At 56.7% G+C, this 25,660-nt stretch overlaps 11 protein-coding genes across 11 annotated transcripts; 6 read left to right on the top strand and 5 right to left on the bottom strand.

Moving 5' to 3' along the window:
* Positions 1-298: 298 nt before the first annotated feature.
* ACA1_201480 (alcohol dehydrogenase) lies at positions 299-1,749 on the bottom strand (the record flags this gene model as incomplete). Its single annotated transcript, XM_004341827.1, has 5 exons — positions 299-577; positions 648-916; positions 987-1,359; positions 1,425-1,651; positions 1,722-1,749. The coding sequence occupies 5 exons, from the start codon at positions 1,747-1,749 to the stop codon at positions 299-301; spliced, it is 1,176 nt and encodes a 391-aa protein (XP_004341875.1).
* A 555-nt stretch (positions 1,750-2,304) lies between these two features.
* ACA1_201470 (Rasrelated protein Rab-2B, putative) lies at positions 2,305-3,692 on the top strand (the record flags this gene model as incomplete). The annotated part of the gene is made up of 9 exons (XM_004341826.1): positions 2,305-2,344; positions 2,454-2,524; positions 2,605-2,625; positions 2,732-2,778; positions 2,870-2,886; positions 2,977-3,054; positions 3,155-3,333; positions 3,422-3,508; positions 3,582-3,692. 9 exons carry the CDS (start codon positions 2,305-2,307, stop codon positions 3,690-3,692), a joined length of 651 nt encoding a protein of 216 aa, XP_004341874.1.
* Positions 3,693-4,384: 692 nt separating this feature from the next.
* On the top strand, positions 4,385-7,735 carry ACA1_201460 (lipase; the record flags this gene model as incomplete). The annotated part of the gene is made up of 13 exons (XM_004341825.1): positions 4,385-4,530; positions 4,661-4,788; positions 4,929-5,074; positions 5,157-5,251; positions 5,359-5,383; positions 5,468-5,598; positions 5,703-6,243; positions 6,286-6,605; positions 6,704-6,777; positions 6,861-6,997; positions 7,073-7,198; positions 7,279-7,485; positions 7,595-7,735. The coding sequence occupies 13 exons, from the start codon at positions 4,385-4,387 to the stop codon at positions 7,733-7,735; spliced, it is 2,217 nt and encodes a 738-aa protein (XP_004341873.1).
* A 176-nt stretch (positions 7,736-7,911) lies between these two features.
* On the bottom strand, positions 7,912-8,910 carry ACA1_201450 (ADPribosylation factor, putative; the record flags this gene model as incomplete). The annotated part of the gene is made up of 6 exons (XM_004341824.1): positions 7,912-7,970; positions 8,062-8,166; positions 8,230-8,356; positions 8,464-8,573; positions 8,690-8,767; positions 8,844-8,910. The coding sequence occupies 6 exons, from the start codon at positions 8,908-8,910 to the stop codon at positions 7,912-7,914; spliced, it is 546 nt and encodes a 181-aa protein (XP_004341872.1).
* Positions 8,911-9,232: 322 nt separating this feature from the next.
* Positions 9,233-10,763, top strand: ACA1_201440 (BNR/Aspbox repeat domain containing protein; the record flags this gene model as incomplete). The annotated part of the gene is made up of 3 exons (XM_004341823.1): positions 9,233-9,613; positions 9,831-9,987; positions 10,057-10,763. The coding sequence occupies 3 exons, from the start codon at positions 9,233-9,235 to the stop codon at positions 10,761-10,763; spliced, it is 1,245 nt and encodes a 414-aa protein (XP_004341871.1).
* A 1,456-nt stretch (positions 10,764-12,219) lies between these two features.
* Positions 12,220-12,887, bottom strand: ACA1_201430 (uncharacterized protein; the record flags this gene model as incomplete). The annotated part of the gene is made up of 2 exons (XM_004341822.1): positions 12,220-12,733; positions 12,790-12,887. The coding sequence occupies 2 exons, from the start codon at positions 12,885-12,887 to the stop codon at positions 12,220-12,222; spliced, it is 612 nt and encodes a 203-aa protein (XP_004341870.1).
* A 1,257-nt stretch (positions 12,888-14,144) lies between these two features.
* On the bottom strand, positions 14,145-14,763 carry ACA1_201420 (uncharacterized protein; the record flags this gene model as incomplete). Its single annotated transcript, XM_004341821.1, has 2 exons — positions 14,145-14,629; positions 14,739-14,763. The coding sequence occupies 2 exons, from the start codon at positions 14,761-14,763 to the stop codon at positions 14,145-14,147; spliced, it is 510 nt and encodes a 169-aa protein (XP_004341869.1).
* Positions 14,764-14,995: 232 nt separating this feature from the next.
* Positions 14,996-15,867, top strand: ACA1_201410 (uncharacterized protein; the record flags this gene model as incomplete). Its single annotated transcript, XM_004341820.1, has 5 exons — positions 14,996-15,035; positions 15,119-15,207; positions 15,281-15,449; positions 15,507-15,673; positions 15,700-15,867. 5 exons carry the CDS (start codon positions 14,996-14,998, stop codon positions 15,865-15,867), a joined length of 633 nt encoding a protein of 210 aa, XP_004341868.1.
* A 2,181-nt stretch (positions 15,868-18,048) lies between these two features.
* ACA1_201400 (CBS domain containing protein) lies at positions 18,049-19,495 on the bottom strand (the record flags this gene model as incomplete). Its single annotated transcript, XM_004341819.1, has 6 exons — positions 18,049-18,168; positions 18,253-18,425; positions 18,520-18,745; positions 18,831-18,940; positions 19,019-19,265; positions 19,358-19,495. 6 exons carry the CDS (start codon positions 19,493-19,495, stop codon positions 18,049-18,051), a joined length of 1,014 nt encoding a protein of 337 aa, XP_004341867.1.
* Positions 19,496-20,179: 684 nt separating this feature from the next.
* ACA1_201390 (transmembrane 9 superfamily protein member 4, putative) lies at positions 20,180-22,798 on the top strand (the record flags this gene model as incomplete). The annotated part of the gene is made up of 9 exons (XM_004341818.1): positions 20,180-20,449; positions 20,546-20,655; positions 20,719-20,818; positions 20,920-21,090; positions 21,168-21,623; positions 21,714-21,920; positions 22,054-22,389; positions 22,473-22,644; positions 22,731-22,798. 9 exons carry the CDS (start codon positions 20,180-20,182, stop codon positions 22,796-22,798), a joined length of 1,890 nt encoding a protein of 629 aa, XP_004341866.1.
* A 746-nt stretch (positions 22,799-23,544) lies between these two features.
* ACA1_201380 (uncharacterized protein) lies at positions 23,545-24,412 on the top strand (the record flags this gene model as incomplete). Its single annotated transcript, XM_004341817.1, has 2 exons — positions 23,545-24,096; positions 24,179-24,412. The coding sequence occupies 2 exons, from the start codon at positions 23,545-23,547 to the stop codon at positions 24,410-24,412; spliced, it is 786 nt and encodes a 261-aa protein (XP_004341865.1).
* Positions 24,413-25,660: the final 1,248 nt, after the last annotated feature.

Below are 25,660 nucleotides of genomic sequence, written 5' to 3'. Positions count from 1 at the left end.
GGCCAGAGAGAGCAGATGCAAACTCAAAGCCATGGCTCTCATGCTGTTAGATGGAATGAGGACTGACAGACAGGGTACTGGCAATAGAGCCAAAGCAAGCGTGTAGGGGCCAATCACAGCGCAAGAAGCTGGCGGAGTCTTGCTGCGCAAGTCCTGACCGATCCTGAACACAACCACCTGCACAGCTTTAAGCTAATTACCTGCTGTCGAGGTGGTGCATGTGAGCCTTCCGTCGCTGGTGGCTTTGGGTGGCAATGTTTGTTTTTGGTTTACTGTACAGATGTGCACCTGCGCTCATCTAGAGCGGGCTGAGCACGACCCTGCCCTCAAGCTTGCCCTTCTTCATCTTCTCAAAGATGGCATTGATGTTATCGAGCGGCTGGGTCTCGATGCGCGCCCTGATCTTGCCCCTGGCCGCGATGTCCAGGCACTCCTGCAGATCCAGCCTGGTGCCCACGATGGAGCCCCGAACAGTGATCCTGTTGAGCACGACGTTGAAGATGTCGAGCGGGAAGGTCGAAGGCGGCAGTCCCACCAGCGCCACCGTGCCTCCACGTCGCACAGTCGACACTGCTTGCTACTCGCAACAAACAATAAACAAGTTAATTAAACAATTCACCAAGAATTTTAAAAAAGGTTGAGCGTACCTGGAAGGCCTTGGGTGCGACGGCGGTGACCAGGCAGCCGTGGGCGCCGCCAACTTCCTTCCACACGACCTGGCCCGGGTCCTGCTTGGCGGCGTTGATGGTCATGTCGGCGCCGAGTTCCTTGGCGAGCGCGAGCGCCTGGTCGCTGATGTCGATCGCGATCGTGTTGAAGCCCATGGCCTTGGCGTACTGCAGGCCCACGTGCCCCAGGCCGCCGGCGCCAAACACAACGCACCACTGCCCAGGCCGCGTGCCCGTCTCCTTGAGTCCTGGTTGTCATTCCATACATTCCATTGAGTCAGGAATTCCAGGTGGGTCGCTGTTGCTGTTGGTGGGTACCTTTGTAGGTGGTGACGCCGGCGCAGAGGATGGGCGCGGCCTCGACGTAGGACAGCGCATCGGGAAGGACGCCCACGTAGTTGGCCGGCGCGACGGTGTACTCGGCGTAGGCGCCGTGGACCGAGTAGCCGGTGTTCTGCTGGGAGTGGCACAGGGTCTCCCAGCCGCCGAGGCAGTGCTCGCAGTAGCCGCAGGCGCTGTGGAGCCACGGCACGCCCACGCGGTCGCCCACCTTCAGGCGCTCCACGCCGGAGCCGACGGCCACCACCTCACCCACGCCCTCGTGGCCGGGAATGAGCGGCAGAATGGGCTTCACTGGCCAATCGCCGTCGGCCGCATGGAGGTCCGTGTGGCACACACCGCACGCATGCACCTGCACGCACGCTGCGTCAGGTTGCACAACACACGAAACGCAACACGACACGTGACGTGTCGCACCTTGATGAGAACTTCGTCCTTGCCAGGTGTGGGGACTGGGACGTTCTTGATGACGAGAGGCGCGCCGAACTTCTCCACCACGGCAGCCCGCATGGTGGTGGGAATGCTGGGCCTTGAGGTGCTGGTGGCCAAGTAGCGCTGCGGCTGCTGTTGCAGGGCGGGCATGGCGCACTTCAACGAGCGCGAGGCCACCTGTCCTGTCGCTCCTGCGGCCCTGCTCATGACTGCTGTGAGCCCAACCCCCCACAACTACTGTGAGCACCAATGATGCGCAGGCACTGGGCAGCGGTGGCATACCATGCTGGCTGGTGACTGTTCTGCGCATGTTGAGGCTGCTGCTGTGATGTTGTTTGGGTTGTGGACTGTTGGGTGTATGTGGGGGAACTGTTGGCTTTTGTTGTTGGCGCACAGATGGCCTGCATTGCATTCGCGGAGGAGTGCGGGAGAAATCAGCCAAATGCATAAAGGCTTGCCCAATGGGAGGCCCTTCGGCTGTTGCCGTGTGGAAGATGTCTCCAGTCCGCTCATCTTCCTCGCCTGCCAAGTGCAGCAGGCCACTACTCCAGGAGCTTGAGCTTGAAGTTGGAGAACACTTCACCGGGCCATTGGTATGAGCAGAATGTGGTTCAGGCTTCTGCACCAATCCTGTGGCGCGAAATCAAAAATCGAGATTCAGAAGTGAATGTCGATTGGTCTAGAGGCTGAACCACATTCTGCTAATGCCTGTGTATCCTTGGATACCGGTGAAGTGAGGGGGTCCCGTCTTGTTACGAGTCGACAAATACTCGGGCGATCAAGGAATTCCATTACTGCGGCAAAAGAGAAAAGAAAAGCGCCCCGAAAAAAGTCTGCCATCTTGTCAAGACCCACGACGTGCAAGATGAGCTACGCGTACCTGTTCAAGTACATCATTATTGGCGGTACTAAATTCGATCAAATTGTGGCTTAAATCAATGCAATCGATGGAAACAAACGTGCATCTCAAATTAGCTCACACATCAAACTGGTTACTCTTGAATTGACTGGCAGACACGAGCGTGGGCAAATCCTGCATTCTGCTCCAATTCACCGACAAGCGATTCCAGTCAGTCCACGACATCGTACGCCATTTTGCTCCTAAATTATTGTTATTATATTACCAACGTACTCACACGCCCTCTCTTCGTGTGGCAATCTGCAGACGATTGGTGTGGAGTTTGGGGTACGTGCCCTCACCCAGGCCTGTATGTTGTGGCGGAATGACTGTGATGCTCCGTGCATGATTCACCTGTGTGCTGACACACATGTCTTGCTCTGGGCCACCGCAGGCCAGGGTGGTCAAAATCGGTGGTGAGGACGTCAAGCTGCAAATTTGGTACCATGCCCTGCTGCCTGTTACCATTAGACAGAACTGCCATGGCCCCGCGACCGCGCTGACTTACTCACGTTGACTCCTACGCCAACAGGGACACTGCCGGACAGGGTACTCACGACTGATGACGCGGCCGTGTCCGGCGCACTGTTAGCATGTATGTGCATGTGTTGATTTTTCTTTGTTGGGCTATGCGTGCAGAGTCGTTCCGGAGCATCACCAGGAGCTACTACCGGGGAGCGGCTGGCGCTCTTTTGGTCTATGACATCACACGCCGAGGTACGCGCCTCACCAATGCCCCCACGTCTCCGTGCTCTGCCCCATTAACGTTCCCGGCTGCCACACACACACACACACACACACACACACGCACATGCAGAAACGTTTGACCATTTGCTGGTGTGGCTGGAGGACGCACGCCAGCACTCCTCGCAGAACATGGTGATCATTCTGTGCGGCAACAAGGCCGATCTCGAACACAAGCGTGCCGTCTCGCGGAAGGAGGGCGAGCGATTCGCCGCCGAGCACGGTCTGCTCTTCCTCGAGACCTCTGCCAAGGTCCGCCCCAAGTCCCAACCCCCCTCCCTCTGCCACTCCACCTGCGCGCGAGCCTCACTTCTGTCGTGTCGTGTCGTGTCGTGTGCAGACTGCGGAGAATGTGGAGGAGGCCTTCTTCCGCTCCGCCAACATCATCAACGACAACATCCAGAAGGGAATCTTCATTCCCAACGAGGTGCGTGATTGATTGATGGACATGTGCGCGTAGTGGAGCGTGTGTTGATATTTTGTGTTCATGTCTGGGACAGACCTACGGAATCAAGCTGGGACCGGCCCAGGGCAATACCTCCGAGGTCGGCAGAGGCGACGGCCGCGGCGGCACCATCACCACGCCCGGCGAGGGCGGCGGCTGCTGCTGAGCGCCGTCCTGGCCGTCGTGCACGTCCCTGTGTTCTCTCTTCGTCTTCTTCTAGCTTCCCACGTGTAGATAGCACTATTCTCTTTCACCTTCTGTTGGAGTTGTGTCCTGGTGATCACAATTGTAATAGGAGAGTTTGCACCCAGACCAATTCCCTCCTTCCCTTCGCGCCAATCCATCAACAGGCCTGGCGTAGAACTCACACGTGCACGTCTCTGCAGACGCAGCCAGGCCCAGCCCAACGCCACCACCGCCCACTCACTCACCCTGCCCTGGTATGTGCTCGCACCATCATTCACACGAGACGAGTCTCTCCTTCGACATTGAGGGTTTCCGAGACTTTTACCCAAAAACTTTCACCAATCCCATACCCTGACACCATCAACGACATCCTCCTGGACATCTTCAACGATGACGACGAGGATGTCAATCCTGATGATGATGCTGATGGTGGGATTGCAGACAATGACGAAGACGAAGGAGACGGATGAGGCCACCCAACCAGACAACAATCATAAAATTGTGAACATGATGGGGAGAAAGTGAAGGCTCCAGTCAGGAAGATGCAAGTGAACCGGTGGGACGAGGCTTACCGCCTCAGTGCGGGCGACAGAGCTTTGTTTCGGTTGTCGAGGAGCCCGCAACGCCCATTTTGTTATTTGTAGTTTGTTTTCTTTTACGCATTCAAAAAAGATGTTTGCGCCCAAGGGAGGGCATGGGGCGGGAGAGGACAAGGAGGAGGTGGCGAAACTGTTGCGGAAGCGCTACGGTCCGTTCGTAAAAGATGCGGATGAGATGGATCGGCTCCTCCAACTCCTGACCGACGCGGGCCTATTCACGTACACCCCTTACCTTCCTCAATCAAAATAAATCCTGTATTATTGAATATTTTTTAACAAAAGGAGGACTATTATTATTCAATAATAGTTTCCCCATTTATATTATTTATTTATGCTTGCTCCACTGCAGGATGGTGGACGTGGCCACGCGGCTCCGCAAGAGTCAGCTCTACACGCTGTCCCCGCCCGTGCCCATGGCCGTGCTCACCCTCCTCCACGAGTGCTACGGCCAACAGGTCATGCGCTCCCCCATATACGGTAACCCTCCACACATCCGTGTGTGCGGTGTGTGCGGTGTGTGCGACATGTGTGGCGTGTACGCTGTGTGCGGTGTGTGCGGTGTGCGGTGTTCGACTGATGAGGAACGTTGTACGTTGTGGTGGTGCGAACGTGGTCAGGGGAGGTGGCGGGCAAGTTCACGGATGAGCCGCTGCCGGTGTGGACCGCCTCCAAGCGACTGCTCGCCGACGTCTTCTTTTTCTTTGAGTACATGTTCGAGGACGGCGACGGAGACCACACAATGTGGCCCCACCTCACACGAATGGTACGTACACCACCGCCCGTGTGCGTGTGCGTGTGCGTGTGCGGTGCGGTGCGTGTGTTTATGATGTGGCTGTGCGTTGCAGAATAGGGCCAGCTTCAAGCACAGCAACAACCCGCGGCTGCCCGCCAAGGACAAGAAGGACTACTACGGACGCATCGCCATCCGGGACAGCAACAAGTGCGCGGGCACCTCATTTTCCTATTATTCTATTTCTATTCATATAATTTTTACTATTATTATTAATTATTCTTTTATTTTGGCTGCTGACGTGTGCTCAAACGCAGCATCGTCCGAGTGGAGATTCTCAAGGTACGCACTACATGCGCATCACGGCACATGCGACACACGTACGGCGTGTACTGATGTAGCTGCTTTGGTGGATGAACGCGTCAGACGGCGAAGATGGACAAGGCTGTCGGAGGCACCACCGACGAGATGATCCGGAAGACGTCGTCCCACCTCACCCAGTCCCAGGCGCACTTCGTCAAGCGCAACATCTTCGAGGAAGAGATCAAAGAGCTCCGGTACACGCGACACGACACGACACACACCGCACACGCACACACACCACCGCACACGACACACGATTTGCGCTGACGATGGCGGCGGCGGCGGCGGCGGAGTGTAGGAGACAGTACGAGCTGGGGGTGCTGGACTCGCAGGGCTTCGAGCCGGTCGAGGGGCACCAGCGCTCACCACCGCAGCCGGCCAGCAGCGACGAGGACCAGCGACGCGAAAGCGAAAGCGAAGACGAACGCGAACGAGAGAGCGAAGACGAACGCCAACGCGAAAGCGAAAGCGATGACAATAATGAAAGCCTGCACCGCGCGCGGTCGGTGGCGCTTGGCGGCCGGCGCCAACGTAGCCTCTCCGCCTCGGCCACCGAAGAAGTCGGCGAGAAGGAAAGCGAAAGCGAGAACGAAAACGACAACGACAACCATAAAGAGAAGGAAAGCGAAAACGAAAGCGAGAGCGAGAAGCGATCAGTCACGCTGGCAACGGCGGTGGAGGCGACCGAGAAGCGAAGGAAGCTAAAGAAGGCCGTGCGGACGCTGCCCGCGCGGAGGCCGCCCACAACGCGGGCCGGCATCGGATCGACGCTCGCCGGCGACCACAACTACGAGGCCCGCATGCAGCGACGCAAGACCCGCTCCAAGTCGCTCGACATGGTCCTGCGACACATCTCTCTCACCCACCATCACCATCATCAGACATCGTCTTCTTCATCATCATCTTCTTCATCTTCTTCTTCATCATCGTCATCGTCGTCAACTTCATCGTCTTCTCCATCGTCGTCGTCGTCGTCATGGACGCTGATGGCGGCGGTGGACCACATGCTGGCGCATCACGACCGCCACGCCAGCGGCGACGGGAACGGCAACGAGGCGGGCTCGTCGGTGGTGGCGACGATGATGAAGAAGAACCGGCGGAAGAAGGAGAAGCTCGAGAAGACCCAGAAGCGGGCCCGCTCGTTCTCCATGATCGGCGTCCAGGCCGACTCTCTGCCCCTACAGCCCGAGCTCGACGATGGGTACCGAGCCGCCGCCACCACCACTTTTCCCCCTCCTGGGTCGCTCCCCTAAGCTTACGACGGTCACGCGTGTGTGCGGTGCGTGCGGTGGGCTGCAGCGAGCTGGTGGTGCGGTTCTTCGGGATGAAGGACAACGATATGATTCTCAAGGTGGCCGCCAATCTCAGCAGAGGTTCGGCCATCCTCCCTGGAAACGGCTGGGCTGGGACTGGGACGCTGGGGCTGACGCGGGTGGTGGTGCGGGGCATTGCGCAGCGGAGATGGAGGTGGGACCGTGGGAGGCGGCGTACTTCAAGCGGGGCAGTAGCCTGCTGGGCATCGCCAAGGGCTTCGTGCCCCAGAACATGATCGGCGGCATGAAGGTGCACGGCGGCTTCTGGCAGATGTACAAGGTACACACGACCCACTCACGACACACGCGCGCGCGCACACACATACACGCACAAACGAAGGAGGGGGGGAAACAGGCCATCAGCAAGGGGTGCTGGAAGCAGCACGGCTGCGACCTGGTGGAGCGCATCGTGCAGCGACTCGGCGAGGCCGCTATGGCCGGCGACAGCAACAAGCGAATCGTCTTTACTGGTCACAGCATGGTGCGCGACGGCACCCTGCCTCCCCCCCCCCGTGTCCCCCCCAAACACGCACTCACGACACGACACGACACGACACGCAGGGAGCGGCGCTGGCGGCGATGGCGGCGTTTCAGCTGATCCACCGATATCCGCAGCTGCGGCGACGGCTCTTCCTGATTCAGTTCGGGGCACCGCGCTACGCGCGCAAGACCTTCGCCCGCTGGCTCAACCAACAGCTCAACGGCCGCATCCTCCAGATCCACCTCGAGGGCGACCAGACCCCCAAATCGCCGCCATCGCCACCCTTCGTACGCCACACACGCACGCATGCACGACCGCACACACTCTGGCACAAAGCCGCATACGACACGACACGACACGACACGACACGACACACGCTGACTTTGGCGGGCGCAGTTTGGGTGGTATGCGCCGGGGCCGGTGGTGGAGATCACGAGCAAGCAACTCTACGCGAAGAGCGGCGGCCGCGACGAGTTCGGCCACGAGGCCCACTTCCAGTACTGGACCGTACTGCGCACCATCCTCGCCTACTCCTGACGAGCTCCCACGCTTGCGTTGCGGCGGGCTGTACAATACATCATTCGCAGAACTCGTGCGGTCGTGTCGTGTGAGATGGTCGTGGCATATCGTGTCGTGCGGTGCTGAGCGTTTTAATAAATAATGAAAAGTGGCTATGTAACAGGTGGGCGTCTGTGTTGTGTGTTTTAGGTGGTTCACTTGGAGGAACCGGATTGGATGCCCGCCACCAGCCAGTCCAGAGCATCGTACAGACCTGCGCCTCAGCAACACGCACACGACATCGAACGTCAGACAGGTACGAGGAAGGCAGTGCAAAGAGGGAGCTTGCTGAGAGGGAGCTTTGCCTTCGCCGGTTGTGGCGCAGGTGGCTTCGATGTGCCATTTCTTGCTGAGCGACGACAGCTCCAGCGCCTCCGCGATCTCCTCCTTCGACAAGGCCTTGGGCATGTCTGCGCGCGTGCCCACCTCAGTCAGCACACGACACACACCACACGACACGACACGACACACACCTTGTTTGTTGGCGAGGACGAGCACGAGGGTGTTTTCGAGGGAGTCCTCCTTCATTATTCGGTGGAGCTCGTCCCTCGCCTCTGACAGTCGATCGTGGTCCGTGCTGTCGATCACGAATATCACGCCCTGTCGCGCCCGCACCGCACACACAGCACGCACCGCACACACGAGTCAGCGTCATGCGTGTCGTGTGGCGTGTGCGGTTGGTGTGTGTCGTGTGTGTGTGTGGTTACCTGCGAGTTCTGGCAGTAGTGGTGCCACAATCGTCGGAACTTGGCCTGACCGCCAGCGTCCCAACAATCAAATCGCAGATTCTTGTACTTGACCGTTTCCACGTTGAAGCCTGCGCTCAAGTCCAGTGATGGCCGCAGATGAGAAGGAATTACCTCTCTTTAACGGGCACCCGAGGTAATCCTCTTTTTTTGACTTCATTGAAAAGGATGTGGATTGGGGCAGTACCGATGGTAGGAATTGTTTGTACAAATTCGCCCAACTTCAACTTGTAGAGGACCGTTGTTTTGCCCGCTGCATCGAGACCTTGGTGAAGGGCGGTTAATGCACACAAATTAGAATCTTTGTACGCTGTTGAGGGGGGGGGTAAATCGATCGGTACCAAGCATGAGCAGGCGGACGGGCTTTTTGCCCAATTTGGAGAATAATTTGGAGAAGGCGCTTCCCATCTCCCCAATTGCAAAGTGTTTTCTGTCCTTGTGTCCCGCGCCGCTCTCCCCTCTGCGTCTTCTTCTTCTTGGGGGTGGCGATCAGATCCAGCCAAACAACAATAACGGTCTCTCTTGTTTTTCAGATATTTGTTGTAATTACAGCAGTTCTTATTTGTCGACCAGTGTTACACCAGTGCTGCTCCGCAGCTGTGGAGTGGACCCACGAGTCAGATTACATTGCAACAGACTTGCTTCCCACTCGGGCAGGCCTTTTCTCACTTCTGTTCTCTTTCTTTTTTCGTTGATCGTGCCTCTCTCGCATCGACGGAGACCCTGACCCATGATGCTGCGCGGCCTCTCCCTGTTCGCTCTCCTGTGCGCCGTCGCCCTTGCCGCGGCCGTCCCGGTCAGCATCCCCACCGGGTTCACGGTGGTGACCCGCTCGTCGGTGTGGACCTTCAGCAATCAGAGCACCCTGACCACCTTCGAGCCGCAGCTCAAGCTGGACCTGCCCTTCGCCGCGCTCAATCAGAGCGCCGTGTCGGGGGCCGCCGGCGGCCTCAAGGTGGGCGGCTTCCTGGTGATTTCCAACTCCACGGTCGCGCTGGGCAGGCCCAAGGCCTCGATCCACGGCAGCCCATCGTTCGGGTACGACGTGATCCACAACTTTGGGGCTAACAAGTACTCCCTGGTCGATATCTTCTTCATCAACAACACTGAGGTATGTACATCTTGATCGACCCCCCCCCCAGTGTTTACACCACTTCTTCATCTTTCTCTTTCAAGTTACCTGTTAATAGATCCTTTTAAGGTGATGCTACTTATATAAAAAAAGAAATGAACTTGTAACTAGAAATTGCTTGTTCCATATCCCAAGATATATATCATTATGAATTAGTTTGGTATAATCCTGAAGTTAACTCTTCTGGCCATTGCAGCAAGTGTCGGCTGTGGGTCTGTCGATGGGCGAGCAGCGCAACGTCACCTTCTTCCACTCGGCAAACGCCGGCAAGACTTGGAGCGTGACCGACTATGGTCCTGCTGGACTGTTTCACAGCGCTTCGCTCGCGTTCAAGTATGAACACGGAATCGCCGGTGCGTACCTCACTCCACCACTTTCAACTATTTTTCTTTCTATGCCTGCTTATATACAATACAATGTAGTGGAGGGCGGCCGCATCTTCAGGACACTCGACTATGGCAGGGTTTGGGCCCAGACCGCCGCCAACTCCACCGAGTTCTTCACTAAGGCGGCGATCCACGACCACCACCTCTCCGTCGTGTTCGGCCGCTCGCCCCAGCTGGCCTTGACCTTCATGCTCAAGTCCCACGACTCGGGCCACCACTGGCAGGCCGGCCCGGCGCTGCCCGACTTCACCCCGGCCTCGGCCGATGTGACTGGCTTTGTCTTCCTCGACGCCGACACCTGGGTGCTCACCACTTCGGGCGGCGAGATCTGGCGCTCTGTCAACTCGGGCGAGGCGTGGAACCGCACCTTTGCGCCGCTCGACGTCAACGGCAACGACACCGACAACTACTGGAACGACATCGCCCACCAGTCCCACTGGGGCGTGCTGATGGCCGTGGGCCGCAGCACGATCGCCGTGTCGACCGACGACGGGCTCAACTGGACCGAATCGCCGGTGCAGGAGTCTGTTGACGGGTTTGTGAAGGTGGTGCCGGACATTGCCCGCGCTCTGCGCCCCAAGCCCCACCCCCACAAGAAGGAAGACGGCGATGCCGTGGGCGTGGCTCTGGGCCTCGTGTTCGGCCTGGGTGGCGGTCTGCTGCTGATCGGCGGACTGGTGGGCTTCTACGTCTACCGGCGCTACTACCAGCCCCGCTTCTCCTACAGCACCATCAACTCTTGATGAGCTTGTTGGCAGCACATCCCACCTACTTTGCATTTACTTAGTATTCTAAACTCCAGTGAGGGGTCGCAAGAAGACAGTGACACGCAACATAATGTGCGCCCGCAGGTTCTGGAGCGGCGTGGGAGGACTTGAGATTAGCGGTGTAACTTTCAGCTGGCAAAAAAAATAAGCGACAGGCCTGTGGCCCAATGGAAAGGCGTCTGACTACGAATCAGGAGATTCTGGGTTCGACCCCCAGCAGGCCTGGACCACTCATCTTATTGTTCTTCCTCTGAAGTAGTGCTTCAGGAAATAAAAGATACACCTGCCGGATCAGGAGGTTCTAGGTTCATCCTCAGGCTGGGCTGGATATCTCTTCTGCACTTTTCTTTTTCTCACTTTTCTTGTCTCCCTGTTTCTGAAGGCCCTTCCCTTGGCTGAGCCCCTCATCTAGAGCTTTCAGTGGGGCTATGCTGTGTTGTGGCCAAACAAACCCAACCAACAAAGAAGATGCAGCCCATCTGGCAACACTTGGTGATCACCAAAAGGTAACCAAAATGGATTACTGACTTCCTGGAAAAATAGAAATAAACATGGAAACCAAAGTGACTTAGGTGGGTAGTTCCACCACACCACCCATCCCCAGAGGGGACCAGGTTTAGCCGGCGGCGCGAGTCAGCGGCGACGCGGCGCGAGGAGGACACGCTCGGCTCCTCTTTGGTGCCGGTCCCGCGTGGGCGCGACACAGCGCCAAGAAGTGCAGGTAGGTGTTTGCTGCATGAGCCTCAGTCGCCGCGCGCACGCGGCCAGACCCAACTCGACACTGGAGCTGCGCACTCCCTTCTGGCCTGCACTGAGTGGGGCGAGAGGCTGCAGCGGTTCTTGGCGCTGGAGGTCGGTGCGCGCAGGCGAGACGAGGGGAGCGGCGGTGGCGATGTAACGTCTGCGCAAGCAGAATAGGGAGGCGGTGGTGCTGGCGGTCGAAGCTGGGCGCATGCCTGGTCTGCGGGCAGAAGCGACGGGGGCCGGGGTCGGGCCGCGTTCGAGGCGGGGGCAAGTTTTGCTGGTGTAGGCAGGTTTGCATTTTTCGTTTTGAACCAGCCACACTGAAACCAGAAAGAGCAGCGCGTAAGTGGGACCGAGAACCTCGCCAGCCCAAGGCGCGCGACTGTCCTAGCACAACATTCTGCCGACATCGAGAGCAGCGTGCGCCGACAACTGCGAAAGCGATAGCGACGGCAGCAAGCGCCAACACCAAGCACGACGCTCGCTGACAGCACGCCATCATCAAGGCAGCGGGACATGCGGTAGCGACGCCAACGCTGAGAACAACGCTCGCCGCAACAAGGTCCATCATTATAAAGGGGTGTCCGGATTTATTGGCCTATATTGAACTTAACTCCTGATATGCTGCTGCTTGCGCGCTGTGTGCTGAGGGCAAGAAGGGAGCGGCAGGGGGAAGGTGGTGGACTTATTAGAGCTGGGACTCGATCTTGTTGCCGGTCTGGTTGACGTTGACCCAGGGCTTCTCCTGGTGGATGGTCACCAAGAGGACTCCCTCGGGGAAGGAGGTCTCGCCGGGGCAGTAGGCAGGACCCTCGCTGGTGACGACAAACTTGATCTTCTTGGCCGTGATCTTTTCGACGAAGGCCTCCTTGTACATCTCGTCCTTCTTGCACAGCTTGATGATGTTGTCCACCAGGCCGGACAGGGTCTGGTTGATCACCCTGCCAACGAGGTTGCCGTCGTTCTTCAGGGCCTCGTGGATGGCCGCTCCATCGGCCTCGAAGGTCCAGCCGGTGGTGCCAGTGGCAGCCTCCAGCTTCTTGATGGCTTCGGCGTTCTGGGGCTCAGCATCCTTGAGGCTCTTCCTGGCGGTGAGGGGCAGTTGGGTGGCCATGGTTGGGTGTTGTTGGTGGTGGTGGGTGATGGTGGTGACTGTCCGGGTGGCGACCTTTTTATATGTGGCAGGCTGGGCGAGGACTTCACTGAATCCACCACAAGGAGTCCTATTCCTGGAGAGGACATTTTTCTTGTTGGCTACTTTATCCCCTGAAACCAAATTTCTCCGGTGGCTTTTTTCACTTCAGTCCACCGAGCCCGCCACTCAAAAGGAGAATTAGGAAAGGTTGTGTCAATCATCGAGCGTCGGCCTGTGGGCGTCTGGCCGTCGTCACCGCTGAGTGTCTGCGCAGGTGAGCGCACGCCACCGAGCGTGAGCGCGAGCGCTTATGCCGCCGCCTACTCGACGCCGACGCCAGCGGGGCTGGCTCCGCGCTAACGTAGCTTCGCGCTATGCGAGCGACCGGGAGCGCGTACGCCGCCAAGTCGACCCCGTGTTCTGGTCGTCGTCTTTGCCTGCGCTGCTGCTGCTGCTCACGCTCGCTGTCGGCCGCGGGCGTCTGCGCCTATGCCGCCTTCCGATCCACCACGCGCGAGCATGCAACAAGACACGACAGCGCCGGGCTTGGCGGCAGCAGTAAACCGCCAGAATCTCTTGGCCCAACGCCTCTGGTAGCGCTAGCGTCAGCAGCGAGAGTCAGCAAGCTCTCCCCTGTATCCTACGCGCTCGTCCCTTCACTAGCCATGCCGGGTCGTCGCCGTTGCAAACCGACCAGCCCTGTCGTCTATTGTCGTGTGCGCTCTGCTGCGCTTTCCAAAATAAACACACTGCCAAATGCCAGCGGCACACGCGCGTGGCTTCTCGACCATCCCTCGCGCTGCTGTCTCTACAACCGCCGCCGCCTCTCGGTCGCCCACTTGCATCGCATCTCTTGGTGCGCGTATTGGGTCGGGCCAAATTTTGCGTCGGGCCAAATTTTGTGTCGAGCCAAGGTTTGTGTCGGCTCCGAGTAGGCAATGAGCATCGAACTCGCGCCGAGCTGGGTTCGTGATCTTGTCAGCGGTGGGAAGTGGCGCGACGCACTCTTGCCCTGCCTGCCGACGCATCATGGAGTCGTGCCAACGTTAACCGGCGGCGCACTCGGCGCGGCGTGCCCTGGGACATCACGGCGGCCATCCCCAGTCTTGTGCGCAGTCGCGAACGTTGCCTGGCGTTTCGCGCTGCGGCTTGCTCGCTCTGCACAGCGCGTCTCTGTTTCGCTTTTTGGGATTCGCAGCAACACCACGCCAGCAACGAAGACAGAGACGTTGGCGCGCAGGCTGCCCAGTCAACCCGGACCCGCGCCCTCATTCGCCGCTAGTCGCTCGCTGTCGCGCAATCAGCTGAGCACGGGCCACCGCAGTGTCTCGCGTCTGCAACGAGGTCCATCATTATAAAGGGGTGTCCGGATTTATTGACCTATGTTGAACTTAACTCCTGATATATGCTGCTGCTTGCGCGCTGTGTGCTGAGGGCAAGAAGGGAGCTGCAAGGGGGGGGGGAAGGTGGTGGATTTATTAGAGCTGGGACTCAATCTTGTTGCCGGTCTGGTTGACGTTGACCCAGGGCTTCTCCTGGTGGATGGTCACCAGGAGGACTCCCTCGGGGAAGGAGGTCTCGCCGGGGCAGTAGGCAGGACCCTCGCTGGTGACGACAAACTTGATCTTCTTGGCCGTGATCTTTTCGACGAAGGCCTCCTTGTACATCTCGTCCTTCTTGCACAGCTTGATGATGTTGTCCACCAGGCCGGACAGGGTCTGGTTGATCACCCTGCCGACGAGGTTGCCGTCGTTCTTCAGGGCCTCGTGGATGGCCGCTCCGTCGGCCTCGAAGGTCCAGCCGGTGGTGCCAGTGGCAGCCTCCAGCTTCTTGATGGCTTCGGCGTTCTGGGGCTCAGCATCCTTGAGGCTCTTCCTGGCGGTGAGGGGCAGTTGGCGGCCATTGTTGGGTGTTGTTGGTGGTGGTGGTGGTGGGTGATGGTGGTGACTGTCCGGGTGGCGACCTTTTTATATGTGGCAGGCTGGGGCGAGGACTTCACTGAACCCTGAACCACCAACACTGCCGGGAGAATAGAATCCTATTCCTGACAGGAAATTTTTCTTGTTGGCTACTTTGTCTCCTGAAACCACCCCACATTTCTCCGGCATACACCACCGACACAATGTGCAATGTGGCGGGCTGGGGGGAGAGGACTTCACTTAACACTGAAACCTAACCACCAACCTACTAGGAGAATAGAACACTATTCCTGAGGCAGGCGTTGGCTACTTTATCCCCTTAAACCACCCCACATTTCTCCGGTACCTGCTTTAACTTAAGAGTCTGACCAGAGGAAATTGCGATGCACTGGTGCTCCTTGACAGTGGGGATGCAAGACGAGAGCTACAAGGCGAAGGCGGATTCTGCGCGTGACCGACGCCAAGCAGGCGCTATGGGGCATCGTCAACGACTCGCCGCTGCCGCATTCGCCTCAAAGCCAGCTCAAGACTAGTTCCGGGACTTCGTGTGTGCCAGGGCAACCTCACTGCGCTGAGCCAGTACAACGACGGCAACTACTACCCCGAGCTGATGGGCAAGGAGGTGCTCGCTCTTCTGCATTCTTCATTCTTCTTCGTTCTTCAGCTGATGCGTGTACACGACAATCATCAATCAGGAGCTGATCGTAGGCAAGATCAGCGCGTACTGGCAGAAGGTCAAGCACCAGGTCAAGTACCAGGCCTGCATCGTCGACTTTGTGCTCGTCAACAACATGCAGGACGTCTATATCGTCGAGATCAACCCCTTTGTACACCTGCCGCCGCTGATTCCATCCCGTCCCGGCCGTTCATGTACGTTCCTTGTGTGTGGCGCTGACGGTGGTGATTCGACGCTACACACAGGGTCCGGCGGCGCCTTGTTCGATTGGGGCACCGAGCGGCCACTCCTGCAGGGCGACTACGATGTGTGGGGCGACCTTAACGAGTACCAGCGCAAGCAGAAGTCGCTTTACGGGCTGGGCGAAGCCGATGATGGAGAAGACGGAGAACGCGAAGAGAACGAGGCGCCGGTGCGAGGTCAGCTGCGATACCACAGGAGTACCACCACCGCCACCACGACGACCACGACGGAGAGCCACGGCCGCCAGTGCTGCGGCTGGTGCACCACGTGCCGTCGTATCCGACCGACGACTACCTCATGACATTCCATTCTCGACCTCATCGGCAAGTGGCAGCAGCCGGCACCTCGAGCGCCGGCGCATAGGCGATGAAGCGGGACCAGAACAAGAACACGACCAAGACGTGCTCGCTCCAGTAATCGGCTGACGCTTGGTGTGGGCTTGACAGGCGCCGACCTCTACGGAACGCTGGGGAGCAACTCCGTAGAATTTGTGTGGTCAAGGTGAAGGGGTGCTGTGTTGTCTGCAACAAGCATAAACCATGGTTCATCTGCGCTGGGTGCACCACTGACATCTCTTGCCCTGTCTACATCCATGAACAGTGCTTTGCCCACAAGCACAGTGCCTGTCTCATTTCACAGCACTGCAATGAAATGAAACCTGTTTCCATAACAGCTTCTGGCAGTATTACTACCATTTTCTAAGGGATATCTCTCATTATGATGGTATTTTAATCTGCCATTTCTCAAGATACTCCCAATTTTGTCTTGCTATTTTTAAATTAAAACCATTTTTGTCAAAACCATTTATGTGGGCTTAAACTCACAAACAAAATCACTTTTCAAAATGACTGGACCTCTCATGTCATATGGCTGCAAGTTATTGGCTTGTTGGGTGTTGTTGTTTGGTTGGCTGTCTCTGTGTTTGTGAGCCCATTTGGCATGTTTGTGTGTAGTGGAGCACTAAGGGTGTGGTTGCAGGGTAACCACTTGGTGCAGTTACATATGATACTGAGCCAATGCTTATCATGATTTTGACAGTTTTAGAAAAAGAGAAAGGGGTAAAGAAAGGGTCAAGAAAACACCTGATTGGAATAGTGTTTTCTTTGCCCTTTTCCCTGGCTGCAACTGTTTCATCAACTGTCAAAAAACATGTCTCCCTGGATAATCCAAAAATATCTGCACTGAGTGGCGATATTCCTATTGGTGCTTCTCTGGGGCAGGACAGGGCTAAAATATAGGACAACAAACAGGTATTCTTCTAGGAGAGGAGAGGGAAGTGTGTGTGCAGTGAAGAGGCTTGTTGCTGGTTTTGTGGTAGCTGTAAACACACAAATGCCAAAACAAAACACAAGGACAGGGAAAAGTAAGGATAAAACATTGAATACCCTGTCCCAACTTTGTTTTAGTGTTTGTGTGGTTGCAGCTACCACAGAACCAGGAATACCAAGAATTTTATGGGGTGTAGAGTATAAAAACACACAGACACCAATGTATCCTGCTGCCTGGTTCACACCTTCAAGAGATGGTGGAAACAGACCAGAAGCCTCTGTTGTGGTGCTGGACAGTGTGTGCTCCTCTTGCTCCAATGTCCCATTGTCAACCTGGACACTTTGTGGTTCACAAACTAGACACCTGTTTTTATCAATCGCCCTCTTAGCTCAGCTGGTAGAGCGCACGACTGAAGATCGTGAGGTCGCTGGTTCAAACCCGGCAGAGGGCAATTCCAGCTTAATGCTATTGACATACTTTTTGTGTGGTGTGCACATCTTTTCCCACACAGAAACCACCACTATAAATACCATGAATTCCATGCCTGCCATGGCTTTCACCCCAAGCCAGGGACAGTTTCACCATTGAAAACCAACATATGAAAAAAATTACCATTAAGTGGGGTTAATTCATATCTGTGCCCCAGAGCAGTGGGCATGAAACCACTTGGGAATGTCTGGCATGCAGGAGGAGAGGGCAAAACTGCAGAACACTGAGACCTGTGTCAAATGCAAAGAGACCAAAGACTCACAAGTCCTGGACAAACTGCTTTTGGTCTCATGAGTTTTGGGAAACCCTTTTTCTGGGGAGGCTCAACTATTGGTAAAAGCAAAGGCTAAAAAATCTTCTGCTCCTTTATTCATCTTGGGTCCCAGGTAAGCAGCAAGCACCAAAAGAAGGATGACAAGAAAGTAGCAGAGTTTGGGGCAGAAAACGTGCAAAAGGCATGATATATCAGTGATAGGCCTGTGGTGCCACCTGGGTGTGGGGAGAAGAAAAAGGAATGGTCCGGCTGCCCGGACTCGAACCAGGAACCGATAGATGACTACCGAGGTGATCAATCAAGACTACAGTCTACCGCGCTACCAATTGCGCCACAGCCGGTTTCGTGCTACATCACCTCCTCCTCTTGTTTGGCATAAGTGTGAGCAGTGGGGGTGCGACACTTTGTTTTTTCAAGCGCTGTCGTTGGCAGTGTGGGACAATGTACATGAAAGGAAAGGAGAGAAGATGAAGGGTGGGTGGGTCCACGCATGTTGATCTGTGGCTGGAGGTCTAGTTGGAGGCGAGGGGTGCGAGGAGGTCGTGGAGGGTGACCACGCCCACGGGAGGGTAGGACGAGGTCTTCTCCAGCTCCTCGTGCGGCATGTCGGTGAGGTACATCGTGTGCACGCCCTGTAGACAACGATATATCAGTAAATCATGATCGCGTGTCGCTAATAGTTTGCTTGCGCCAGTTGGTTGTCGCAGCAGGCGTACCGTGGCGGCAAAACGGCCGTAGGTCCTGCCGACTGTGTCGGTGTTGTTGGCGTGCATGTAGGGGTGGACGGCCTTCATGTTCTGCTGGCGGATGTAGGCCACGAACTCGCCCACGGGCTGGATCAGTCTCTCGAACTCGTCCGCCGCCTTGATGTCCTTCACCGACAGATTGCCTACACACACACACACACATACACATACACACACACACGTCCGTCAGCAAAGCTGAGCAATAAGAGCGAATGAAAGGGATAACGGCCGACGCACCTTGGGACTTGCCGTGCGAGGTGAGCGGGAGGTGCGAGGTCTTGTGGGAATCGAGCTTGGCGAAGCAGGCGATGGTGCTCTCCTCCATGTCGGAGGCATCGAGGAGCGGCGAGTGCTTCAGCGCGGCGGACAGCGGCGCCTCGGCAAAGTCGCCAAACTGGTCAATGTGGGCGGCCAGGTAGCGCACGATCGCCGACTCAGACACGATGGCCGTCACATGTCCCTCCTACAATGATATGACCAACCAATTGCCCGACCGTTAGCGCCGTCGGCCACTCCATGCTCGCCGGCGACCGGAAGGGGCTACGTACGGCGTTGACGAGAGGCACGCGGGACAGCTTCTCCTTGGTGAGTACGTCGATCACCTCCTGGAGCGAGGCGGCGTCGCTGACGGGGTTCCAGCCGTTGGTGGTCGACACGTCTACAGCGGAAAGTAGGCAATGACGTGGTTAGACGGTCGGTCGTGGCAAGGGCGAGTGTAGGGGCTCGAGCTACGTACTGACGAGGTCGGCGAGCGGGTGGTTGAAGACCTTGTGGTGAATGTTCTCGGCGTCGGTCTGGTTGAAGGTGGAGGCGGACAAGAGCTTGTGGACGTCCTTGGCCAGGTCGGGGTGGGCCAGCTTGGCCTTGGCCACGAAGAAGCGCACGATCTGGTGCACGATGTCGCTCAGCCCCAGGAAGCCCGTGAACGAGTCGCTGGCCTTGTCGAAGACCGGGACCGCGTAGACGTTCTTCTCCGCCATTTTCTACGCGACATCGATTGATATCAATGGGAATTGGGATGAAGAATTAGATTGTTGTAGCGGGTAGATGGGAGTGGAGCGCGGGGCGTATGTACGTGGAAAGCGGCGCCCACGGTGTCCGTGGAGTTGACGTGGAGGAGGTCCCATGTCTGCGGAAGAACCTGACGAGCCTTGGTCTCCTTGAGCAGCGTGCGCAGCTGCTCGGGCACGGAGGTGGTGGTAGTGGTGGACATGTCTTCTGCAGCTGTGGATTGATTGAGTGATTTGGAAGAGAGGACTCATACGGCAAAAGAAAAACAGTTCGAGTGCAGCCAGGGGCGTTCGCTCCCTCCAAAGAGGTGGGGGAGTGGGCGGAAGACGTACGAGTAGGGGTATGAGTGTTCGGGTGGGTGAGGTGGAAGAATAGCGAGCAGCACAGCGAATGCAGATTTTATTGTCGTTGGGCAAATGAAGTTTCGCGCATTTCTGACGGAAATTTAAAGCAATGCCAAGCGGCATGTGATGGTTGCCCTTGACGATGCTGATTATTGGCCAAACGGTTTGTGCACTTACAGACACTGTGGCATCAACACCTCCTACAACTGTGTGCAAGATAGTGTGTTCTAGATACATGTATGTGTTGTTTGGCATCTGTTATTAATGGTGCAGCTATTCACAGAGAAAATGCTTCAAAGTGAATACAGCACCAATGGCAGGGCTTTGTAGGAGGACCAGCTTGTGTGTTGCCCAAGTTGCCCACTGCAGTCTGGGGGCGAAAGACAAAAACAGGAGTTGTGCGACCGGACTTGGGCGTGGAGATTTCTAAATCACAAAGGAAGGAAATAACCGGGCGTGAAGCCGCCACGTTGGCAACACCTTTACCGGCCGCAGCTTGGCAGACATCTCGCCTGATCATTTGACGCCCTGATACAGAGAAGATGGCCCGAGTCATCTTGTTGCGAGCCGTGCTGATCGTGCTGGCCCTTGCTTGCTATGCGCACGCTTTCTATCTTCCGGGCGTAGCCCCCATCGAATACAACACGGGCGATCGCGTGTACCTCTCGGTCAATCAGCTCACCTCCGTCCACACCCAGCTCCCCATGCGTTACTACACCCTCCCCTTCTGTCGGCCCGAGACGATCGAGGATGACAGAGAGAACCTGGGCGAACTTCTCCTCGGTGATCGCATTGAGAACTCCCCCTATCTGGTACTGATTTGTTTCCCCCTCCTCGTTTTGCGCTTCCACTCGAGAAATTCTCCTAATCTCTTCTCATCTGGTTACATGCATCATTGGGTTCCTTAGCTGGCGGCCAAGCAGTCCGAATCGTGCAAGGTGCTGTGCCCCGTTACTCTCACCAAGGATGAGGCGAACGCATTCATCGAAGCCATCGAGCAGGAGTACCGCGTTCACTGGTAAGACTCTTCGCCTTTCCATTCCTACTAGGATGAGCAATTGACTTCAACCCCCCTTTGCAGGATCGTGGATGGCTTGCCTTCGGCTACCAAGAAGTCGATGACCGACGCCAATGGCGAACCCAAGTCCTTGTACGAGGCTGGCCACCCTGTTGGTGAGACGGTTCTCGCTGCGGTAAAACCCCCTGAAGAGCCACCAATCTTAAGATGAACGCAGCCAGAGGGGAGCGCAATTAATCTAATCCACAATCTTTTGTGCTACAGGGCAAGCCCACGAGCATCTTGAACAATCACGTGGACATCACGATCCTCTACCACGAGGAGCCCGTGGACTACACCGGCGCTCGTGTGGTCGGCTTTGAAGTGCGCGCTCACAGCGTGGCTCATAACCTCGACTACCCCAAGGACGGCACTCCTTCCACCTGCCCTCCTCAGGTATCTCCCGCGCATGGGCATTGGTGTATGCGCAGTTGTGCTCACCTCCCGTTTCCCCGTGCCATGTTTCATTTCAGTCTGGCGCCGCCCCCCTGGTCCTGGAGAAGGACAAGGAGGGCCAGAAGGTGCTCTTCACCTACTCTGTCAAGTGGGAGCAGTCCGAGCACAAGTGGGCCTCGCGTTGGGACTCGTACCTCCTGATGACCGACGACCAGATCCACTGGTTCTCGATCATCAACTCTCTGATGATCGTCCTCTTCCTCACCGGTATGGTGGCCATGATCATGATGAGGACCCTGCACGCCGACGTCAGGCGTTACCGTGAGATGGCCGAGAACGCCGAGGAGGCGCAGGAGGAGACTGGCTGGAAGCTTGTGCACGGCGACGTGTTCCGCGCTCCCTCGCACCCGATGCTGCTGGCCGTCTCGGTGGGCAATGGCGTCCAGGTGTTCGCCATGACCGTCGTCACCATGATCTTCGCCGTCCTCGGCTTCCTGTCCCCCGCCAACCGTGGCGCCCTCATGACCGCCATGGTGCGTCTCCCTCACTCACTCCCCTCGTCATCATGCCGTCCTACGATGGATCTCGTGGTGGCTGACGTCTTCGTTTGTCGGTGCAAACAGGTGGTGCTCCTCGTGGTGATGGGCATCTGCTCCGGCTACTACTCGGCGCGCATCTACAAGATGTTCAAGGGCAAGAACCTGACGAGGAACACCCTCGCCACCGCCATGCTCTACCCCTCCATCGTCTTCACCATCTTCTTCGTCCTCAACACTATCATCATGGGCCAGAAGACCTATGGCGCCGTGCCCTTCCTCACTCTCCTTGAGGTACGCCGTTGTGTGTGTGTTGTGTGTGTTGTGTGTGTTGTGTGTGTTGTGTGGTGTGTGGTGTGTGGTGTGTGTGTGTGTGTGTGTGTTTTGCGCACACGACACGGACATTGATCGCCGTGTGCTTGCGCAGGTTCTCGGCTTGTGGCTCTGCATTTCGGTCCCGCTCGCCTTCCTCGGCGCCTACTTCGGCTGGAAGAAGCCCGTCGACGAGCCCCCCGTGCGCGTCAACCAGATCCCCCGCCAGATTCCCGAGCAGGTGTGGTACATGAAGCCCATCGTGTCCATCCTCATGGGCGGCATCCTCCCCTTCGGCGCCATCTTCATCGAGCTCTTCTTCATCCTCTCCTCGATCTGGCTGCACAAGTTCTACTACCTCTTTGGCTTCCTGTTCATCGTGTTCGTCATCCTGATCCTCACCTGCGCCGAGATCACCATCGTGATGTGCTACTTCCAGCTCTGCTCTGAGGTACGTGCATCGCTCACTTGCAGCCCCGGCTAGACAAGAATCAAACCGACCTTTCTTCTTGCTCTTCCTCTTCTTCTTCGCAGGACTACCACTGGTGGTGGAGGGCTTTCCTCACCTCGGGCGCGTCGGCCCTTTACGTGTTCCTCTACTCGGTCTTCTATTTCTTCTCGAGGCTTCAGATTACCAAGTTTGTGTCGGCCATGCTCTACATGGGCTACACTGCCATCATGGCCCTCGAGTTCTTCCTCCTCACCGGTACTGACAGCACAACACACAACAACTGCGCCTACTTGTGGGCATTCTTACCTACAGAGCTGACGCCTGTTTCTCGCACCGTCCAGGAACGATCGGTTTCTTCGCTTGCTACTACTTCGTGAGGCAGATCTATTCGTCGATCAAGGTCGACTAAAGGCTCTGAAGGCCGAAGATATACTCGCTGTCCTTCTTCTCCTTCCATTCCGTCCTCCTCTCCCTCCACCTCTTGCCACTCTTTTCTCCAGCGCTATTATTACATGTATCATCTGCAGCCACCTTCTTCTCAACCGCAGCCTTTAGACATCTCTTTTTGATTACGCGACCCAATAAAGGCCTCACCCACAACCTCCCCTGACTGCCCAGCCCTCAGCCCACACTATTCCTAACAAGAGGAGGAGGTGATGTAGCACGAAACCGGCTGTGGCGCAATTGGTAGCGCGGTAGACTGTAGTCTTGATTGATCACCTCGGTAGTCATCTATCGGTTCCTGGTTCGAGTCCGGGCAGCCGGACCATTCCTTTTTCTTCTCCTTCTTTTAGCGATCGAGCACATGAAGATCCAGTGAGTACATTGACCCCCGCCGTGGCTTGGGCAACTTTCGTTGTCCAAAGCGGCGCAAGCAATGTCATCTTTGTCCGAAAACGTTGGTCCAACGTCTCTCATGCAGCCCGCAAAGCCCGGGCTGATGTCTCCGGTCAGCCCCGCCGCAGCCAGCGGGGCAACCTCTCCGGAGGTTGTTTGAGAGGCTCGTCACACGGACGAGGTGGTGCCGCACGCCGCACACTCCTCCGCGGCAACTGTCCGCAACAATGCGGGGCAAACCACAAAAAGGCGCTGCGCACACCACTTCGCCCCATTGCCAACACGAGCCACTACAACGACAAGAACATCAACTACAAGATGAAGACCACTTTGTTCTTCGCGATCGCACTCGCTCTCTTCGCCCTCGTGGCCTTGGCCGCGGCCGACGAGAAGACGGCCTCGAACGGCGACGTGGCGGTGAACGTGCAGGGCACGTCGGGCAAGATCACCTTCTGGATCCCAGAACGATCGGACAAGAAGTACACCCTCACCTTCGATTCGCTATGCGAGACCGGCGGCGGCGACTGCCTCAACACGTTCGCCAACCAGGAGTTCACCTTCTCCACGCCCGCGACGGTGAGCTTCAACAACATCAGCTCCAAGCTGGTGAGCTTCGACTCGACCATCGCCACCGGCTCCCAGTCGGGCGTCAAGCTCACGGCCGACCTCTACGTGTTCCTTGAGTCGGGCAACTACACCGTGGGCGACCAGACCTTCTACGCGGTTGAGAACGCCTTCAAGTGGTCCGTCAACGTGTCCGGCTGGGTGTTTGCCAACGCGGCCAACAAGCTGGAGCTAACCATGGGCCTCCAGCACCCGAGCTACAAGGCCTCGTGGGACGCCACCAACTACACCCTCTCCTACACCAACGTACATCTCCTTTTTCATCTGCGCGCGCCTGTCTCTTTGATTTGTTTTGTTTGAGCTGACCGACCAATCATCAAACAAACAGGAGGCCGCTGTGCTGCAGTTTGCCAAGACGGCGACGTACGACAACTCGCAGGAGAAGGCGGTCGAGGTGACCACCAAGGTCATGGGCTCCAACGTGGCCATTGTGATGGCCTTCAGCGCGGCCGAGTCGAGCATCTGGTATGACCCGCAGGTGACCGTGGCCACCGCTGCCGCCTCGTCGGCCTCGAGCTTCCTGTTCTCGCTCGCCGCCCACCTCGTCTCCCTCCTGTGGTAGATTGACCAAGCCCCACTGTGCACATAATAAACACTTGATTTAGTCTCCCACAACCGCTCTCCCATTTGTCCCCATCTGGACCATCAGGTTGCGGTACCTTGTCAGTAGACGTTTGTTGGGCGAGTGCGATTAAGACTTGCGCTGTACTAGGGCAGTGCACCGGGATTGCCCAGGGGAGAGGAGCAAAACAACAGTAGATCGCACCTGTCAGCAAACCGGCTGTGGCGCAATTGGTAGCGCGGTAGACTGTAGTCTTGATTGATCACCTCGGTAGTCATCTATCGGTTCCTGGTTCGAGTCCGGGCAGCCGGATTTCTTTTTTATTTTCCTTCACTTGGGCAGCGGACCACACCAGGCCTGCGAATTGGGGACGAAATATCAGCGACAGGCCTGTGGCCCAATGGAAAGGCGTCTGACTACGAATCAGGAGATTCTGGGTTCGACCCCCAGCAGGCCTGGAATCCAGCATCATTCACCTTTTGCACTTTCTTGCTTGATTTCTTTTTGGCTCGAGCCCAGAGGATTCTTAGCCCCAGTATTGTGCACTTTGAATGACAACAAAGTAACTTGCACTTTTTTCAACCGCCCTCTTAGCTCAGCTGGTAGAGCGCACGACTGAAGATCGTGAGGTCGCTGGTTCAAACCCGGCAGAGGGCAAGAAGAATCATAAAATCGATCTTTTTACTGTCCCATCCTGATTTTTGGTGTGGCTGTAGTACCAGAAACAAATCTGACTGGGAGCCATGCTTGTGGTAAATGCCCTGCTTGCCCACTGGGCAGTACATGAAGGTGTAAATCATGGGCACTCTGGTGGGGCCTCATCCAGCCTCATCATCAGTGCATAGGCCACCTTCCTGGATTTCTTCTCTTTGGGATGGGCACATGGTCAGCCTTATGCTTCTTCAGCTCATTGAGTTCACACCACATTTCTTCTTCCCTCCCCATGATGAGTCTAAACACTCTTGGCACTGAGCAATAAGGGCAGTAAGCTGGAAAGTGTGAAAAGGACTGAGGCTGTGCATCACAATCTGCACCACTCACTGACAATGGGCACCAATCTGTGCTTCTCTTGATTGGATCTTCTGTTTGAAAGTGTTACTGTTTTTACCTGTTACCTTGGTTGCTCAGTGGGGTTGGGATGGTGTTGGATGCGAAAAAAAGACCCACTCTATTTAACCAATCCGCTGTGGTGTAGTCGGTAACATTTATGGTTCTCACCCATGCGCCCCGGGTTCGATTCCCGGCAGC

Source organism: Acanthamoeba castellanii, assembly GCF_000313135.1.
Source record: "Acanthamoeba castellanii str. Neff unplaced genomic scaffold scf7180000084753, whole genome shotgun sequence".
NCBI classification, from domain to species: Eukaryota; Discosea; order Longamoebia; family Acanthamoebidae; genus Acanthamoeba; species Acanthamoeba castellanii.
This window is presented reverse-complemented; position numbering and strand designations above follow the sequence as displayed.